The sequence below is a fragment of the Erigeron canadensis genome, chromosome 4 (genome assembly GCF_010389155.1).
Source record: "Erigeron canadensis isolate Cc75 chromosome 4, C_canadensis_v1, whole genome shotgun sequence".
Taxonomy (NCBI): Eukaryota; Viridiplantae; Streptophyta; class Magnoliopsida; order Asterales; family Asteraceae; genus Erigeron; species Erigeron canadensis.
Window position 1 is genome coordinate 39092095 of NC_057764.1, and position 19133 is coordinate 39111227.

A 19133-nucleotide genomic window follows, 5' to 3' on the forward strand; every position below is an offset into this window, starting at 1 on the left:
TTGACCGTCAAAAATAGTTACATGAATATTTCTATATACCTCATACATGACATAATTTACAAAATAAACCCATTTGAAACCACATCTGTTACTCATGCAAATAACAATTTTGTTTCTCCAGCTATAATCCCATTTGATGTACAAGAATAATATTAAGCTAAAAGTGAATACATTTGCAAATCTAGAACCATTCAAACGGGCAAATCAAACAAACCACCTAACCTCAGACCCATTGAGGCGGCTGGGTCCCACCAACGAACAGCGACAAACGATTCACAATATTGACTTCACACATCATAATGGGTCAACGTCACAATATAACATCTTTTATTCAACTTTCCGGTCACCTTCCACCACCACGTACCACCACCCTTTTTCCACCTTGAGTAATAAAATATTATCTGCCTTTTCCTTAAAATTATCTATCCGTTTTAAAACGTTTTGTTTTGAATATTTGTTTTTTTCTAGTCTATTCATACATGATGGTAGTTTGTGGTGGTGTTGTATCTCTAGACAATGTAATTTGTAATAACTAGCATCCTGCTAGTTGTTCATTTTATTTAATAATATTTTTTTGGCCGTTAAAAAAAAAACATGATAGTGAACATTTCTCCCAAAAAAAATATTCTAACAATAGTCAAATTTAAAGTTTAAATTCAATTTGTGTTATCACTAAAAAGTTTTTAACTTTACAATCGTTAGTGCATAACAAACGTATTTTTCTAGAGTTTCTATGAAAGAAGTTTAACATGGATATATGTCTTAGTTGAGACCGTTCGAAAAAATATTAATTCTCGTAAGCATATATTAGTTTATAACTTTAGATTATTGATAACATATTCTCTACCATAATTAAGTTCATATAATTCCTTGATTTAGGTTTATTCAATTTCTTTTTATCAATATTGTTTTCTCTTGTAATTACTTCTAAGCTAAAAAAAAAAAAGCTCTTAGCAAACATTCCAACCAATTAAGCGCCTTCCATAATTAATGATCCCTAAACAAAAAGATTGTATCAAATTCTTGCGTCTTGACATAATGTAACAAAAAGTTTCTTTATATAAAAATAAATAAACTAATTAATTAGTAAAATTTGTATAAAATCATGACCAAATTCGAATTGTAATCTTTTTAACACGGAGACAATTCTTTTCTATATTTCCTCCCACTTTCCATAACTTTCCCTATAAATATATACACACCCCGCATTCCAATAATTCATACCTTTTTTTCATTCATCGTCTAGAAAGAGGAAAAAAAAGCGAAGAAATTCTCATCTCCACAAAAGAGATACAATTTCAAAGTTAGGGGCGACCTGAGAATATTTTATAAGAACACAAAAAATATATAATGGCTGGATCAAAGTCAAGTACTGTGGTTGTGTTTATGGTCATGATGGTTGCAGCCATGCAGATGCAAACTTCCATGGCTCAAACCAGACATGTGGTTGGTGATGCCTTGGGCTGGACCATTCCTTCAAACGATGCTGCCGCTTACACCACTTGGGCTTCTGGCAAGACCTTCACCGTTGGTGACACTCTTTGTAAGTCTTTAAACCAATTCTTCCAAACTTAATTACTTTTAACGAACCATATGTATCATATACAGGTCTATATATACTTTTAACTATAAATGATCATATATTATTACAGTATATCTTAGATAATACTGTAATTGTTTGCATAAAATTTTGTAAAACTTTTTTTTCATGTTTTTTTTTGTCTTCCATTAAACTTTGTACTAAAAACATATATAGCAACACTACTTTAGTATCTTACATCACGCAAAGCCTATTGGTTTTGGTATTAATTTTACACAATATTAGTCTTAACTTATTTTCATCATATCTAGTTTGCTTCTTCTTATTTCTTTTCTTTTTTTTAAAAATTTTTTTGTTGTACTTTTTTTTTCTCTAATCAAATATTGTAGATGTTAAAATAGAGTATAGTTATAGATACTTTAGATTCCTTTTTTAAAGTAACTTTTAATTCTACAATAGCTTATTCTAGAATAGGTGAATATGAGAATATAATGGAAAAGCCACTAAAATAAAAGTTGAATATTTTTTTAATAAATATTATTTTCTATACAAACCATGAATAGAAGGAAAATCATGTCACATGCAAACAAACCTGCTCCATCATTTAATCTGTTAAACAATAGAAATCAATAATGTGTTTACCTTTTTTTAAGTTTCATGTGATTTTGTTTTGTATATTTATTTGACTAGTGGTCTGAATTTGACTAAGATAATTATGCTACTTAATTTCATCTTTATAGTCATAGACTTGATTTTATTCAAACAAATAGTTAATTAATTGGTAACTATTCGGTTGCAGTTTTTAACTTCACCACCGGTCTACATGACGTGGCTGAAGTAGCGCAAGCGGCTTATGGACCGTGCACGACCACCAACCCAATCTCCACAACTACCACCGGCCCCGCCACCATCACGTTGTCCACCGCCGGCACCCACTACTACATTTGCACCTTCGGAACACATTGCAGCATTGGTCAAAAGGTGTCGGTCAATGTCGTCTCCGCCGCCACCGCACCCACCCCACCACCAGCAGCCACCCCTCCACCGGCAGCCACCCCCACCATCCCACCACCAACCGCAACCCCAACTCCGGCACCAGTGTCACCACCAACCACCACCCCAACTCCTGCCCCCGCCCCTGGCCCATCCACCACCACCCCACCATCCACCTCATCTCCGGCACCGTCACCGGAAGCCACTAGCCCACCAGCACCACCCCCAGCCGGACTATCTCCTTCAGGCAGCACCACCCCACCTCCATCCGGTGACAACGCCCCTACTCCACCATCACCCAGCTCCGCCGTCAGATCATTGGTTCCAGCTACTTTGTTGGTAGCAGTTTTTGCTTTGTTTCTTTAGATTGATTATTTTTTGTTTGATTATTAATTAGTTTGGAGATATTACACGACTGTGAGTGATTTATTTCTGGATTTTTGTTATAATGTTTGTAAGGACATAGATTATGTTTTTTGGTTTTAAATGATTCGTATCAATAAATTTTTGCCTTATGTTTTCATAACTTTTAGCCTATGGATTTATTCGTATTATATTACAAGGATTGAAAATAGAGTATTGGATTCCAAAGTGGTCATATTCTCGTGTAAGACATCCCTTTTAGTTTAGGCTAAATTACAAAAATCATACTTGACTTTTATTTAAAACTACACTGGTCATACCTGCAATTTTAAAATTATCCGAGACATACTCATCATTTACAAAAACCTACATTGATCATACCTAACCCTAACGGATGTTGATGGACCGTTAATTTAGGTCACATGCTAGTCACATGAATGTGTAAAAGACTCTTTTGCCCTCATATCTGCCCACTCCCCCTTCTCTTGTTCTTCCCCAAATACACTCCTAAATTCATGATAATCATCACATTCACAAAACAATCCTATATCACTTTATTTTATCTTTATTTTCCCTTAATTGCAATTTTACTTGAAACTCACTTTTGTTGTATCGCCGTCATCATCGTATCTATATATCTATACACATACACAAACACACACATATACATACACACACATACAAATATATATATACAGTGTGTATAATAGATATATAGATATAAATTTAGCAATGAACATATCGAACAGATCGACGTCGTCGATCTCATGGAGATACTCGAATCCGAGTTATTACTTAAAAAACCTAAACGTCTTGCTATCACTGTAGTAGATTTGATCAAAATATGCCATATCCATTGTAAATCTGGTTGGAATATACGACGACGGTGGCAATTACTCTTGTTTTCTTCTTAGCCATACACAAAGCTAATTACTCTGTATCTGGTTAAATCTTTTTCTTTCTCTTTTCTCTTTGTCTATCAATATCTATAAACTTATTATAATATTAATTATTATTAATGGAATTGAATTTAGAAGAAGATAGTTGTGGATTTTCGATGTGAATTTTTAAAATTGTTAAATTTTGATGATCATTAATTGTTGTGATTGTGATTGTGATTTATGATATTTCTGTTTATGATTCTTGATATAAATTTTTAAGATGATACTTGTTTGATGTTATTGGAAAATCTGGAAAAAACGAATGAGTTGATGATAGGTAGATAGATATGCTTGGGGAAATGACCATTTTATCTCCTCACATGTGTGGCATGTGACCAAATTTAACAGTTCGTCAAGCTCCGTTAGGGTTAGGTATGATCGGTGTAAGTTTTTGCAAACAATGGGTATGTCTGAGGTAATTTTTATATTGTAGGTATCACCAGTGTAATTTTAAACAAAATGATTTTTGTAATTTACCCTTTAGTTTATTATTATTTTTTTTTATAAACAAATATATATACTTTGCCTGAAACAATATCACAAATTCACAACCTAAACGATATACTGTGATTAGACAATTTATTTATTTGGATAGGTTCGAAACATCCCTAAAAGTAACTTCTTTCGAGTAACCCATATATAAATAATATAATAAATAATGTAACAGAATATATGTTGATAAGACTACGTATATTTAAGTAAAAAACGTCGTCATTAATAAGCAACTTAGAACAGATTTGCCATTTACCAATTTCTAGTTTACTTTGTCCGTGTGGAATCAATTCAAGATTTCTAGAAGACACATCTTGTACATAACTACATACCACTTCCCTTTGATTCGTTCAATATGTGTACAATTGTCAGAATTTATGTTTAGAGGGTCGAAAATAAACTTATGGATTGGCCAATCAATTTTAGACTAAACTAATGCATAAAAATAGTTTTAAAGATCTAGAATTTTATGGACATTGCAGGGGTCGTACTGGCGTAGCTAACATTCACATTCATGTGACTCAGCCATTAAAGTAATAGACTAACGGTAGGGAAAACGGTATGTTTGTGATTATAATACCAAAAAGTAAGTAATACTTCTTTAAAGGTAATTAGCAAAAGTTACCAATTTCATAGTTTTATTGAAGTGCTTGCACCCTGTATGGGTTTGGGATCCACTTTTTCATATATCTTCAGGCATCTTTCACAAAAGCACATAAATTATTCCTCAAATGTAAAGTAATTATATGTTTAGTCCGTAATATATAGATACTTTTCTAATGGTTAACTTTAACCTAATAATGACAAAACACATCGAAAGCACCCTCAAAAATATAGAGTTAATGGGTTGTGCACTCGTGTTCTGCCTTTATAATGAGGAACGCGTAACCCAACCAAGCTAATTGCTACATGGAACAATAATTAGTGGAGCAGAAATGGGTGTAACTTTCAATTTTAAAAGTGTCACATGTCCTGTGAATATATATAAAGCATTCTAGGGACCAGAAGTCCAGAAGAACCGGATAACCCAAATCAAATCTCCGTGAATGCAGCCTATGAGCCTTTGATCCTCAACTGTCGTCTAAGCTACTATAGTGAACGCCACATTTTGGTTTAATAAGTAGTCGTTTTCCTTCCCCGGCATGATAGCTTCTATAAGACAAGAAGGCAGTGATCAACCATCCACTATTGCGTGATAATACATCAATCAATATATGTGTTATAGGTACAAGTCCAGTTGTGAATACTTAATAAATATATGTATATCTATATACATGTAGTAATAGTTATGCCTTTCTATAACAAGATCGAAATTTTCCAGGAATATTGCAAAGCGTTTTCACTTCCTTTACTCTATGTTTTAGATGAGTCATGACCATAACGAGTTCGAGGCACAACAGATCGGTTGAACATATTTGCAGACTTCACCAATAACATAACAAGATCCCCCAAATAACTTGTGTGAAGTCAAAGATTAGCATCAACTCATATAACATAAAAATACATAGTAACATAAAAAATGAGTGATCCTACACAAACATATAACATTAAAATACATAGTAACATTTAGTAAGAGTATAATTTTTTTTATCAAAGCGATTAGCGAAACAGCTAGCCTAGCACATAGCGACCTTGCCAGTTGCCACTGACCCCATTTGGCCAAATGATCAAAGAGGTGTTTCGTCCTAATTGGATATTGACAAATCAAACTTTTGAAAAGTTTTAAAGAAGTTTCTCTTCGACAAAATTGACAATTTAATTAATTCGTTGTGCATTCCCCCCTTCCAATATAAGATTGGACCATATGTCGTTAATTGTCTGTTAGCTATCATAATATATCAAACGTAGAACATTCGAGTCAATTGATCGAATCAAACGATAACTCATAATTAAACTATATCAATGTATGTAACCAAAAATCACACCTCGATCATGAGCAACGTGTTGATGTTATAATACCTCAATATCACATTAATTACTTTTGATTTTTGAATCAGTCATCATTGTGGGCCACTTTTTCAATGTTTTGACTAGATACTATTATATTCTGATTCATTCTGAATGTTACGAGTAATAATTAATCAACATTCTGATATTTTCATGAAAATATAAATCAATTTTCGTAAGTAGCATATTGCATTTGCTATTCTACAAAAAACAAAACCCTATACCAACACGAAAAGTTCAAAATCTAAGAGCATGTCTAAGATTGCCTAACACAGTCCAGACCCAACCTGCCATACCTGAAACGCTCCGTTGTTCCCCACCACAAGCTTGGAACTGAACCACTCGATGACAAACTCGGTCTTTTACCTCCAGGAAAGCGGGGCCAATCAACCCACAAAAGACTAGACCAGAGCATCTTGGTAGATAGTGTACAACGTTGTCTATATAAAACCGCAAGCCCCGAGAGAAACCCTTCGACCAACTTAAATAATGATAACATTATACTAGTAGGACGCTCAGGATTTAAAAACTATACAAAACTCGGCCGTTTTAGTTTGATGTCCATGTGAGACGGGTTGTCATGAACTCAACCACCTTCACCACGTTCAAACCAAACCACCAGCCCAAACATCAGTTCTAATACCATCATAGCCTTAAAGATAATGCTACATTAAATACTAACAAAATACAACGAAACACGATTTTAGTCCACAACTGTCAAAGAGTCTAAAAGACATGATACAATCTTTAGCAGTCAAGGCGAAGCACCCTGGTCCTTTTTGGGCCTCATGCATTTGTCATGGCCGACTGCAATGGGTTTGGAATTTAATGTGTTAGGTACAAGACAATGCACGATGTGGACCCGAAAGCGAAATGGTGCTTAGGAGATAGACATCATGAAATGAATGACAACCCTCACCACCCATACCATTGTCCCATGCCATACACAAAAAGAAAAGGACACACGATTGAGACAAACCTTACTTTGACCCACTGTTTATACTTCATCCAAGATTAACCAAAAACCAGCTGGAATTTGCGCAAATAAGTGTTAACTTGCTAAGCTGATCAGGAAAAGGTAAAATTTGAAATCTTGAAACTTATAGACTTCTTTCTGATATCATTTCAAAGAATCACATAAGAAAACAGAATGTAAAGAATTGGATATCTACAAACCGCGTCTTTTCATTCGCTCAAAATCGGGATTCATATGCAAATAATGCTGTGTTTCCCCTACTGTTTTTCGTTTCCTAACATCTGTCACCGTATTCTCGACTTCTTCAGCCTCTGAATTCAAAGGAAAGAAAGAAAATTCCTTGGAACTTCTTAGACCCGACTCATCATCATAAACATCATCAACAAAAGTTGGTCCCTTTTCACTACTTGAAACAAGACCCAACCTAAGAGACAAATCACACTCCCCCAATTCGGGTCGAATTTGTTTCTTTGAACTATTGTCGCATCCATCAAATGAAAACAATCTTTCTGGACAACCTGTTTGAGAAGAAGAGGGTAAAGTCTCACGAGTAGGGTGGTAAACCGGTGTGCCATCAATTATTTTGTTCAGGTTCTGGGGAGAATCCTGAAACATCTGGGGCGCCCGTGGTTGAAAATGGAAACCATGGTATAAAGGGAAAATGGTAGGCCTATTCTCAAAGGACACCATTTGTCTAGGTAAATTTCCAAATAAGGGAGGATAACGTGAGGAACCGGGAAGGGCAGCCTGAGAGCTCGGGCCGATATCGTTATTAACTTCAGAAAATGCACGCGTTCTATCCACACCTTCAGGTCTTTGAACATTTGGACCAGGGTCTTGATTTCTAGGACTTAAGTAGCTTCTGGTGTTAGTGTTTCTTTGGCTTCTGGATGATCTAACAGGGACACATCCCAAGTTAAGAGCAGCTGAACACCATAACATTACTAAATCATCAAGTATAACCTCAAAAATAAAACATTATAGAACCAACAGTAGTTTGAAATTTCATGAATGTCAAAATGGGCCTATACCTTCAACACAAGGGGGCAAGAATTCACCGGTTTCCATGGTCTCATCTTTCCTGATTATGGTATCAATGGCATCATTTAAACGATCCCACAACGTCTCAGAGTTCAAGTATTCGGCCTAATTGTAGTGCAGCAATAATAGGACTTAGCTTAAAATTACTAGTTTCTAAAGATTTAAAAATAGAAACAAGCATACCTCTGAATTAGCTTTGGAGTACATAATTTCTTCAGATTTCAAGACAACAGCAGGCAGCTTCTCTTGCCATTCTCGGTTCTTTTTCGTACCAGGACTATGGTTTTCATGTACAAGTCTGGTCAAGATTCAAAAACACAAGGTATGCATTCTCTCAAAAACACACCAATATTTACCATTTTACAAGATTCAAAGAAATTTAATGTCAATGTCAACGATATCCATGTATAGGGTACAGGGGGAGCTGGGATGTAGACTCCAGCCAGAGTGTGATTTAAAGAAAGAGGAAATACCAATAAAGATAAAACCTTTATTAAATTTAAAGGTGTAAAACTTACCGAAAAATCTGTTGAATGATGGAACCTCTAATGGGTTGATGTCTATCACTATGCCAAGATCTTCTAACACATTCAAAAGGTCTTGGACCAGGCCTTGGCATCTTCAAGAAACAAGTTAAAGCTACAAACTTTTTTATGTCAAAAAAAAAAAAAAAAGAGAAAAGATTTTTGGAAGCTAAAGATTGAGCAAAAAATCTCTACATGAGAGTATGTAAGATATTCAGCTGGGTATCACTCCAAAATGACTTTTATATAGAACACCAAAAAAAGCCCATTAATTGCTACCTAATCTAAAACCCTAAAGATAGAGACTGGTGAGAGGGAGGGAGGGGGTGAAGAGAGTGAAAGATGCTTCCCCTTTTGATCATTTAATTTATTTATTGGATGGTCAATAATTGAGAAAATTGAGAGAGAAAGCGACAAAAAAAAATAAAATTAAATAAAGATACCAATCCCGTCAAAGTCAGGGTACGAAAGGACCCAAATCGAAAGAAAAGTGTGATGAAAACCACACCTTTAGAAACACATGGAGAGGGGAGGGGGGGCACAGATTGGAAATGGAGGGGGTTTTAGAGATGAAGATGCAAATGATTTTATTTTGATGGGTTTTATGAGAGGTGGGTTAAGTTGGTTTGGCATATGGAGGGCAAGATCAAAGGTTTTATTTTATATGGTTTGTCAATTTAACTTGTTAATGGAAAAGGGAATCTTTCTTTTTCTTTTTTTTCCCATTTTTTTTTTTAATAAAAACTTTCTTTAAATGAATTTTGTTCTAATTAGAAAGTGATGTTTCATGAATTATTTTCATGAGAGGTAACAATTGAAAGTGGTTTTTGAGCTGATTATGCTGCCATCACTGGTCCTACACTAATATGGGGTAACAAGTCTTAGGTTTTAATTGCTTATTCAAAATAATCTTTCAAGAAAACAAGTGTTGTATTGGAAAAAGTTTCAAAGCTTTTTCCCGATCATGTGTAACGTAAACATACTAACGATGTAAATTTTACTCCCATCTTGCACTTATCCCTCTCTAATTTTAAAACTTAAGAGTTCTAATAAATTTTGTTATGCCATCATTAGCAAAAATCACTCGATCAAAATTAGTCAAAAAGTTTGGGCTAGACCAGTAACTACAGAGGAATGGGGTGTCTCATCCACACACTTTCCTGAGACAAATCAAAGATCGACGAGGTACAAACTCCCAACTAACTTATTAAAAAGGGCAATTTGGTCATTCAAGTGACTCCTTGTGCCACTCTGTGCTAGTTGTCATGCTTGTAACAGGATTTTTGGTCAGGGTTACCTATTAGACTATCTCCAATGCTAAGGATGTTTTTAGGCATCTTTGAGCTGTCACATTATATCCTTACAAATCTTTATACATTCTTACAAATCTTTCAAATCTTATAATTTTATCTCCAACCATACAAACATCCTTAAATATCCTTTTACTTCTACTAAAAACAAAAATATATTAAGTAAGGACAAGTAAGGGTATGCCCTTTCAAAAATCTTTAATTTTGGACAAGCTTCAACGGCAAAGGATATCCAAGGGCACCTCCATTGAAAATAGCCTTACGTATTGGATTTGAACCAATATGAAAGCATTTTTTTAGCCGCTCAATCAAGTTGATCATGCTAAGTTAAATTAGTCCACTTATAAGACATGCAACCAAAGTTCCCCTTACTATGCAAGGTGGGCGGAACACTAAGAAAGAGTGAACGTTATCACTACACGAAACGTAATAGTGGCTCCCTCTCTATGGTTGTAAGCCACCGCTCTATGCGGATACATGTAGTATATACAATCTCACTATATGGATAAAGGCTCCATTTACATATATATATATATATATAAGATATATTTTTCATTTTACAAAATGATGTGACACATGATATAACTTGACAACTATTCTGGAGGGACTTGAGAGGAAATTTATCCCATACTAATTCCTTTTTTCCCTCTTGCTCTTCATTCTACAAGTAACGTGTCATAATAAAATTTGAGTATATTGTTTTTTTTCAAAATAGCATTGCTGTGTACTAAAATTGGCCTTTACCCTAATTATCACATTAAAACGAATAACTACCCTATTTCACATTACACATCAGACGGGCCAGACCACCACATGCAACCACCCTTTACCACTTCCTCAGACCACCTCAACAGACTAACACTGTCGCTAAACTACCTTGACATTCAAGGAAATCTTCTACATCAATTTTTCACCTACTTCGCCAATTGCCACCCCTTCTAGTATCCTATGAAATGTACCAGAAGCAACCAATAAATCAATAACATTGCAGAACTCAAGAATTTTACCCTGGAAAATGACATTGCCACCGTCTAGCCAAGTAAAAACATACTGTATTTCAACAAATGTGTTGATTGACAATTAAGGATTTCCGTTACTTTTAATCAAGCTAATGACTTGGTTTCAACAATTATCGGAGACATAAAAAGTCCTAAATTCCTCTTAAAACTAGACGTTTGAAAAAAAGATACAGCTTACACAGAAAAAAGTACAAGAATATCACATTATGCGCTAGAGATCTCAGATGTAAAACAACTTCTGCCATAATGTTTATATGTTATCTACAAGTCCACATGATAGTCTTAACGTTACAAGGTGGCATTTTTTCTTTTTTTGTCAAATAATCATGTTTCAAAACACTTGAATTTGTCCACTGTTTTGCTATCTTACTCTCTCCAAGACAATAAACTGTTTCAAACTCAATTAGTCAGCAATTTCCTCTGTGCTTGATTCATCTATGGTGGTTTCAATCTAAAACTGATGTTTCACTACAAGAAATGAGACGAAATTAAGGATCAGTCAAAGAAAAAAGTGAGGATGCCATACAAGAAAAAACATTAATCGTACCATCTCTATTAATTATCTCAAATATTAATGTATCACGTCCAGATGCTTTCTTATCAATGAATTCCTTATCAAATTTCTGGGAGGTGGTGGATCTCACATAGCATAGCCTGATAAATGTTACCAGTTCTCCATCAAGAACGTCATCCTCTACTCAACATTATAGTTACCCCGACATAAGCGTCACTACATTTTCTGTAGTTCCTCTGCTTCTATCTCATTTAGTTGTTAATACTTATTCTTTAGATTGTTAACTTTTCTTATTTTGATTTCCTAACAGAGCCTGCTGTAGCAATAGTATAATAAATCATTTAATTTAGCAAAAATACCTTTTTGATTTGAGTATAACCAATTGAGAACACAAACAAAACACTAATTTCTATATTTAAACTCGTAAACTTTAAGTTTTGCTTATTCCTCTTCGCGCAGTTTTTATTGCATTTGAGTAATTGACTAAACATTTTCGTTCTTTCACTATCATATTCATTTCCTCCAACATACAACCTAACCAAAAATGAAATAATTATAAAGTACCTTTCGGGATGTGAACTAATGAAAGAATCTCCTACGACAACGTGAAGAGCCATGCTCTTCATACTCAGCTTTGGTGACACACATTGCATCAAAATCAGGGCTGGATGCCAATAGTGATCCCCCTCGCCAGACGCCTAATACGGGGCTGCACATACAAAACCAGCTTTTTCCAATAAGTTTATTTGAGGAAAATTCATTAAAAGATAGTGAAATCTTGAAAGAGAATGGTGTTATTACTCTTCTTGAGTTGTTATTTTCACTTGGAACACATCTGGAACTAGAGGGCGCAGCTCAGTTTCCCTGTAATCAAATAAATTGAATCATATTTGATCACCCATGAAATTGAGGACAAATTCAAACAAAAAGGTGAAACTTACAGTCTTTTGGCAAAACCTGGAAATAATGTGCTTCCACCTGTCAATATGATACTGCAAAACAACTTGGAATTAAAATCCACTTACAATAACAAGAATCGAAATTTGTAGGGTAGCACAATATCATTCTCCTATCACATTAAGTTGCAATCACGAATGACACTTATTCAATGAGCACACGTAACATTACCTTTCATACAGCACAGGATGAAGATAAGGATGACAAGAATTGACAGCCCGGACAATACATTCTGCCAGTCCAGCTTGGTTCATTCCTGCACAATATTCACAATTCAATGAAAATCAAACTAAATCCCCTGAATGATATCTTCATTACCCAATAAAGTACATGAGATTGAGACGCACCCAAATCAGCTGGACGGAAGATCATCTCAGGGACAAGAAACCGCTCATTGCTCAAACTGAATTCCTGTTTTCCAATATGTGAATTGTTATTAAGTTTCTTAATCGATAAAGAGATAGCTTTTTAGACAAAAACTCAAAAGTAGCACACATTTTTTGTAAGATCAATTTTATTCCTTTCCGATGGTCTGCTTCTAACTTCTGTTTGATCAGCTTCACCAGTTCCTTCTGAGTGTGGCAATTCACCATCCTCTGATAAACTAAGATATCTTTGTGCTTCAAGGGGATCTTTTATGAATCCCTTTGTATGTGTGATACCATCTGGTAGCACATACGTGCACCTAAAATGGTTGTCATTACCACGTCTGCTGTAAATGACAAAACAAATACAAAAAAAAAAAAGATATCAGGACCGCCAATGTCCGGATGCAATTGTCATAATTGAGGGTTTGACAAGTGTTAATTGTTTGAGTTAGTAACAGAATAAGCTTGAAACCTAAGTTTTAGGAATACCTAGCAATCTGCAGATCACGAGCGACATCGTTGGAGACAAAACACAGCTTCTCCTTAACATCATCCATCAAAAAGGTTTCATCCATCACATTAACGGACCGATAACTAACCAGCTCTTTTAAATAATTAGTCAACGCCTTCCCACCCAAATCCATTCTTTTCACACCATAATTCAAAACAAAGTTCTGAAAAACCGGGGCCGCGTGGCAAAAACTAAACCCTAAGTCAACAACCAAGCTACATTGTGTTTTCGAAACGACGTCGTACGGGCGTTTACTAGCTTCGTATAAATGAACTAAACTAGGCGAGTCGGACACGAATAATGACTTGAAATTGAACTCTTCGAAGACGATTTCGTCGGTGGCGCGTGAGATTGACGCGAGGTTGAACAAGGGTTCGGTTAGTAAGAGCGATGACGTGGACGGGGTGATTCTGAGGGTGTTGAAAATGTGGGACCAGATTGACGATTGGAGATCGGGGTTGATTAAGTAGCCGCGGTCGAATGGACGGCGGATTACGGCGGAGGTTAAGTCGACGGTGGGAGATAAGAGTTGGTCGGCGATTAGGGGTTTTTTTGAAGAGAGAGGACGGGCTGTGCAGTTTGGGACGATGGATGTTGGGTCGCGTTCGCCGGCGATGCCGGCTTTGATTAGTCCGGCGCCGTTGTCTAGTACGACCACGGTGTTTGATGACATTGCGCCGCCGTGTGTGAGAGAGAGTGAAGTGACGTGTGTGGGAACCGGTATTAGATTATTTTAGTTTTATCGAGTGTCTGGCCCGGCTTTTTTTTGTTTTTATTTTTAAAGCTGCTTATTACAGTATAAGTAATAATATATTTTCATAAAACAATTTAAATGAATAAAACTTTCCAAAAAAATTGTTGCAATCTCAAGGATTACATATTTACATACAGCACACTGATAGCCATTGGAAGTTACACAGTTTCTCGAGCACAATTGTTGATCGTTATCGAACTCAAAATATACTACTATATATTTTTAACTTATTCAGCAAAAAGGACATCCTTTACATGCCTAATGGCATACCTTTTTTCTTGATAATATAATCATTAGCTCCTAGTCATCATCTTGTGGATTGGTGAAATGTTCAGAATTCTGGTCAGATTGGAGGATATGATCAGACTGAATGAAAGAAAAGTACCTATTCTGTGTTCTATTAGACAAAAGTGTCTCTTTTGGGTCAAATTGGCAAATCTGGTACAGGTCTAACCCAACATTACAAAGTCCCTCTCTCCCTGTATGTTGCATCTCTTTCTCTCCCAATGTCTTTTCTGGTGTGCATATTTTTTACAAGTCATAAATAGTTGACTATGATGCTACTACTGTATATCGACGACAAGGTAGGTCTAAATATTAATAACTGCTGCCACGAAACATTCATTATCCTCAGAACGTATATTATATTTACAGTGCAAAATAGAATTCCACAATGCGGGTAATTTTACTATGCAACCCATATGACAAGATTACTACGTATATACCATATGATGTGTTTTAGTTATGTAATAGCCGATAAAATTTCTCTACTGAAGGAACACCTGGTTTTCATTTGACTGATCAACTGTTGACAAATGCAATATGCCTGTGGGGATCAGATTGTTTGTCTCAGCTGCTCACACGGAATCTGATCTGCAGAATGCATGATAGCAGGCACAACTTGCTCCAGACATTTAACTTTATAATGTAATTTTTCCGTTCAATCAAAAACAATGAAAGTACCAAAACATCAATCTTTGATCTCAATGCTATGTTTTATTACAAAACCGGCCAAAATGATGTCCACATAAACTTTATTCAGTGAATTAAAATTCTTTTTACACGACTCAAATGTAAAATGAGTCGATATATCTTCATAGAAAATTCGTTTGTAGAATCAAGCATCAAGAATATGAAGAAAATCGATCAGTAATGTGCATAGGTATACCCTGCTTGTTGTTCCATCATGCGATTGTAAGTAGCAACACCAGGATTAATCATTCCCACAGGCCCTTGGCCTAGCATCCCATTGCCTACATATGGTTGCCATACCTGTTTATCCTGTGCAAGAAAACTCTGTTTCTTCTCGAGGTCAGCAAGTTGCACATATGGCGGTGGTGGGACCATGAGTGATGCTGCAAAAGGGTCCCGTGGGTCCATGGGCTGCACATTTTTGTTTGGTGCAGGCAATGCTAACACGGGTGCTGCACTTATCTGATTGTAGCTTGCATGTTGTGTCGCTGCTCCTTGATCATATATTCCATTCAGCATTACGAGATCAAGGCCACCACTTACAATGTTATCCTTCTGGTTTGTTAGGCTGCTGGATGAATCCACCAACGCAAGCTCCCAATCTGCTCTTCCACTTCCGGCTACTGGTGTCAGCCATGTAGCTGCCTTGTCAGACTCGGTTGTCTTAGGTTCAGATGACAAAGGCGGCACTGTGTCATCTTTCAGGTCCAATAGGTCTGCGGTTGTTTGTTCCACCTCAGCTAAGGGCAGTGGTCCATGTTGTTTACAACATGCTTCCAAGCTTTTCTTGAGCTGATTCTTCTTCTCCCTCAAGAACCTCTCGAGTGTTCCCAAAACATTATCAGTAACCTTTTGCACCTCTGGGAACTCTGAGGCTCTAGCAACTCCCAACTCTTTTGACCAGCCATAAAAGTCAATAAGCTCATCGATTGTTTTTGCCGCAATGACATACTGATCAAAAGTTTTAATACAATTTGCGTACTCCATTTCTGGAAACCTATCAAGCAAAACGCCCAATGCCTCACATATATCAGCATAAATCCGAAAACTTTCACTCAGAACTAGGTAGAGAGCAACAAGCACCATCTTGCTACTTTTTGCATTTCCTGCAGGCCTACAGGACAACACACGTTCAATAAGCCGAAGCAGTTTATCCAATCTCTCCAAGAGCCGGTCAGCCTTCATCTCCCTCATTGGTGTTGCTGCCACTTTCATCTCTTTTCTATCGCCTCGTGATACCGATTCATATAAATCACCATAAGATTTCGACTTGTGACTTATTCCAAAACTATGATCATCTCTAAAGTCTGCATGCCCATTTTCAAACCGCCGCTTGTCATTGTAGACACATAGTTTTCTTTCAAATGCTATAAATTTCAGCTTCTGATCAAGGTACATGCCATAATTCTTCACAAACCCTGAATGATCCCAGTAGTTTGATAAAGCCTCAACACGAAAGTCTGACATATTTAAAACCCGTGCCCCTTTCCTGCTTGCATACATTATCTCTTGGCCAAAAACCGGATCCCCATCAACTAACAATCTGTGTACAAGCATCAATGCCTTCAATGCAACAACCCAGTCATGAGTTTTGCTCAACCTCTTTGAAATGTTGTAAACACAAGCACCTACGTAACATCTAGATTGAGCTATCAGGTGAAGAATCTCCCTTATATACTTTTCTTCAGCAGGCTCTTTGTCATGGCCCGTTGCCTTTACAATGAGGACCTCGAGATCAGGTGCTACATTGCCTGCAACTTTGGCTAGGCTTATACTGGTTTGGTCTTTAACCACCCCAATCGCCTTTCTGATAGTACTTGAAGACATCGAATCCAACCCTCAGCTAATCAACGTTTGTCCCTCAAATCTTGAGTTTAAATCTACAAAAAAACGAGCAATTGGTTAATTTAATTCGAGATTGAGATGAGTACTCTGTAACTATTAAAACCACCATGGTACACCAGAAGTGTTGTATCATTGATTCATTTCATTTCCACACCTCAAATTCATAATTTTTCTGTCCCAATTTATTAACTTTACATTTTATCTCTATGTCTAAACATTTTCATTTAAAAATGACACTTTCTATCACAATGAACTGAGACTGTTATTCCCATATCTCAACCTCTACAATGATATCATAATAATCATTAAAAATCATCATGAAGTGTTAAGATCTGATTTTTAAAAAAAAAATAATTTTGATCATACAATCATTAAATATCATCATGAATGTCTTAGGAGTTGTAAGATTTACTTAATAAAAATTGATGACAAAGTCTATATGTATCACTAATTTTAGAAACACGTAATATACATTCATACATAAGCAATCAACAATATTATATATAAGTCGTGTGTGTATATATATATATGTCAAACATAAACAAATACAAATACTCAAATAAACATGTAACAGAGTCATATGCATATTTTTACATAACAATCACACTCACAAACATGAAACAGATATTAAATCCGACATTACATATAATATATGACAGAAAAACAACGTCGAATATATAATCATTGATCACTTTCACAACAATTCAAAAACTGTGATCTACAAACCATCAAACACACTACACATATATCTAGATCACAATACACAAAAACGCGCACGTACACATGGATTAGAAACTTACCAAGAAAATGTAAGAGAATAGAATGGTCGATCAAGATTTGAGAAAGAAGAATAAGAAACACCGATATGTATGAGAAAAGTGAAAACTTTTACAAGCTATAATTGTATGTAATGTGATGTATGCATTGTATTGTATCATGGGCAACTTTATTAATATGTATTGAAGTGGTATATGACAAGTGTGTTCCTTTTCATAAAGACATTTTTAACTTTTTTCAGTTCACTCCCTTAAGCATTCTTTATTTTCTATAAGCCCCCTCCTTTACGCGTTTGACTTTTTCTAACTGAAACCGTTACTTTTCCTTACTAAAATTTGTGTGGATCCTAATTTTTGTTTCTTCTTAGAATACTTTTTATTTGAAATAAAGTCTTGACTTAAATTATAAAAGCATAAGACAGTAACAAACATTATGATTGTAACCATAAATAAAACATGCTAATTGAATATAAAAAATCAAAACAAATATTGCTTGAAAGCTTTATGAATAATTTGATTACTTAAAACTTTTCAATATGAGTCGTCTTTTGATGAATAAGTGAATGTTAAGCGTTTTCAATAATAACTCTAAGTAATTGAGATAAACAATTTTCTAATATCTTTCTTACGATTATGTGCATAAACTGGTCGCAAAAGAAAATGATCACAAGTCTATAAAAAAAAAAAAAATAGGTTGCTTGCCAATGACATAAGGAAGTCGTGTTATAAACCGAAAATAAAAGCCTAGATATGTCAACGTATATGAATCAAAAGGGTTTTTTATTATTTTCATTGATGATGATTAGGGCGTAATGGCCATCTATTTATACAAAACATTGAAAGTAAATATGGAAAGAATATTAAGGGTGGACGGAGGGCTTTACCACCCCTCCTCTCCCCGATTTTGCTTCTCTTCCCTGCTCGCTGCCTAATGTTAGGAATGCCTTCCCACCTCTCCCCTCCCCTCCCCACCCTTTCTATTTATTTAGGAAGAAAAGACAAAAAAGGATAGGCAGGAGATCGGGCACCGTGGTACCCAATTCGCTCCCCATCCTATAGGTACCGGGGGTGGGAGCGGTGTGCCAACAGGTACCTATCCGGTACCGCCCCTCTCCCCTTACCACTCCGTCCACCCTAATAGATTGAGTTAATTACTGAAATGGTACCTCACGTTTGCGTCATATTATTGGTTTCATACCTTTCCTTTTGAAATTATGCTGATCATACCCAACGTATACAAATCTCCACTCGGACCATACTGGAGGCTAACGCCGTCAGCTGGCCGTTAAA

General features: G+C 35.8%; 4 protein-coding genes across 6 annotated transcripts; 1 reads left to right on the forward strand and 3 right to left on the reverse strand.

The window, feature by feature from the left end:
- The first annotated feature begins 1208 nt into the window (after window positions 1-1208).
- LOC122596008 (cucumber peeling cupredoxin-like) lies at window positions 1209-3056 on the forward strand. The gene is made up of 2 exons (XM_043768504.1): window positions 1209-1543; window positions 2340-3056. Exons 1-2 carry the CDS (start codon window positions 1351-1353, stop codon window positions 2897-2899), a joined length of 753 nt encoding a protein of 250 aa, XP_043624439.1. The 5' UTR covers window positions 1209-1350; the 3' UTR covers window positions 2900-3056.
- A 3906-nt stretch (window positions 3057-6962) lies between these two features.
- On the reverse strand, window positions 6963-8963 carry LOC122595881. The gene is made up of 4 exons (XM_043768354.1): window positions 8812-8963; window positions 8477-8591; window positions 8284-8398; window positions 6963-8178 (listed from the first exon to the last, which is right to left on the reverse strand). The coding sequence occupies exons 1-4, from the start codon at window positions 8910-8912 to the stop codon at window positions 7445-7447; spliced, it is 1065 nt and encodes a 354-aa protein (XP_043624289.1). The 5' UTR covers window positions 8913-8963; the 3' UTR covers window positions 6963-7444.
- A 2357-nt stretch (window positions 8964-11320) lies between these two features.
- Window positions 11321-14227, reverse strand: LOC122595452 (actin-related protein 6). 3 transcript variants are annotated; one of them, XR_006323218.1, is made up of 9 exons: window positions 13475-14227; window positions 13113-13329; window positions 12965-13028; window positions 12789-12873; window positions 12602-12652; window positions 12462-12524; window positions 12225-12369; window positions 11694-11800; window positions 11321-11614 (listed from the first exon to the last, which is right to left on the reverse strand). XR_006323218.1 is itself a non-coding variant. In XM_043767815.1 (8 exons), exons 1-7 carry the CDS (start codon window positions 14167-14169, stop codon window positions 12240-12242), a joined length of 1302 nt encoding a protein of 433 aa, XP_043623750.1. In that variant the 5' UTR covers window positions 14170-14227; the 3' UTR covers window positions 11321-11614; window positions 12225-12239. The 3 variants fall into 3 exon arrangements, 2 of the variants coding, with proteins under 2 accessions (XP_043623750.1, XP_043623749.1); XM_043767815.1 differs by lacking the exon at window positions 11694-11800 and having other exon boundaries at window positions 13113-13326; XM_043767814.1 differs by lacking the exon at window positions 11694-11800.
- A 999-nt stretch (window positions 14228-15226) lies between these two features.
- Window positions 15227-17967, reverse strand: LOC122595451 (probable clathrin assembly protein At4g32285). Its single transcript, XM_043767813.1, has 2 exons — window positions 17868-17967; window positions 15227-17102 (listed from the first exon to the last, which is right to left on the reverse strand). The coding sequence occupies exon 2, from the start codon at window positions 17047-17049 to the stop codon at window positions 15397-15399; it is 1653 nt and encodes a 550-aa protein (XP_043623748.1). The 5' UTR covers window positions 17050-17102; window positions 17868-17967; the 3' UTR covers window positions 15227-15396.
- Between the last annotated feature and the right edge of the window lie 1166 nt (window positions 17968-19133).

Coding starts and splice junctions, on each gene's coding strand:
- LOC122595452 (XM_043767814.1), bottom strand. CDS start 14,169: ATGTCATCAAACACCGTGGTCGTACTAGACAACGGCGCCGGACTAATC. Junction 13,029..13,112: donor AAATTGATCTTACAAAAAAT/GTGTGCTACTTT, acceptor ATTGGAAAACAG/GAATTCAGTTTGAGCAATGA. Junction 12,525..12,601: donor CCAGGTTTTGCCAAAAGACT/GTAAGTTTCACC, acceptor ATTTGATTACAG/GGAAACTGAGCTGCGCCCTC.
- LOC122596008 (XM_043768504.1), top strand. CDS start 1,351: ATGGCTGGATCAAAGTCAAGTACTGTGGTTGTGTTTATGGTCATGATG. Junction 1,544..2,339: donor CACCGTTGGTGACACTCTTT/GTAAGTCTTTAA, acceptor ATTCGGTTGCAG/TTTTTAACTTCACCACCGGT.
- LOC122595451 (XM_043767813.1), bottom strand. CDS start 17,049: ATGTCTTCAAGTACTATCAGAAAGGCGATTGGGGTGGTTAAAGACCAA.
- LOC122595881 (XM_043768354.1), bottom strand. CDS start 8,912: ATGCCAAGGCCTGGTCCAAGACCTTTTGAATGTGTTAGAAGATCTTGG. Junction 8,592..8,811: donor ATCATTCAACAGATTTTTCG/GTAAGTTTTACA, acceptor AATCTTGACCAG/ACTTGTACATGAAAACCATA. Junction 8,179..8,283: donor CTTGCCCCCTTGTGTTGAAG/GTATAGGCCCAT, acceptor TATGGTGTTCAG/CTGCTCTTAACTTGGGATGT.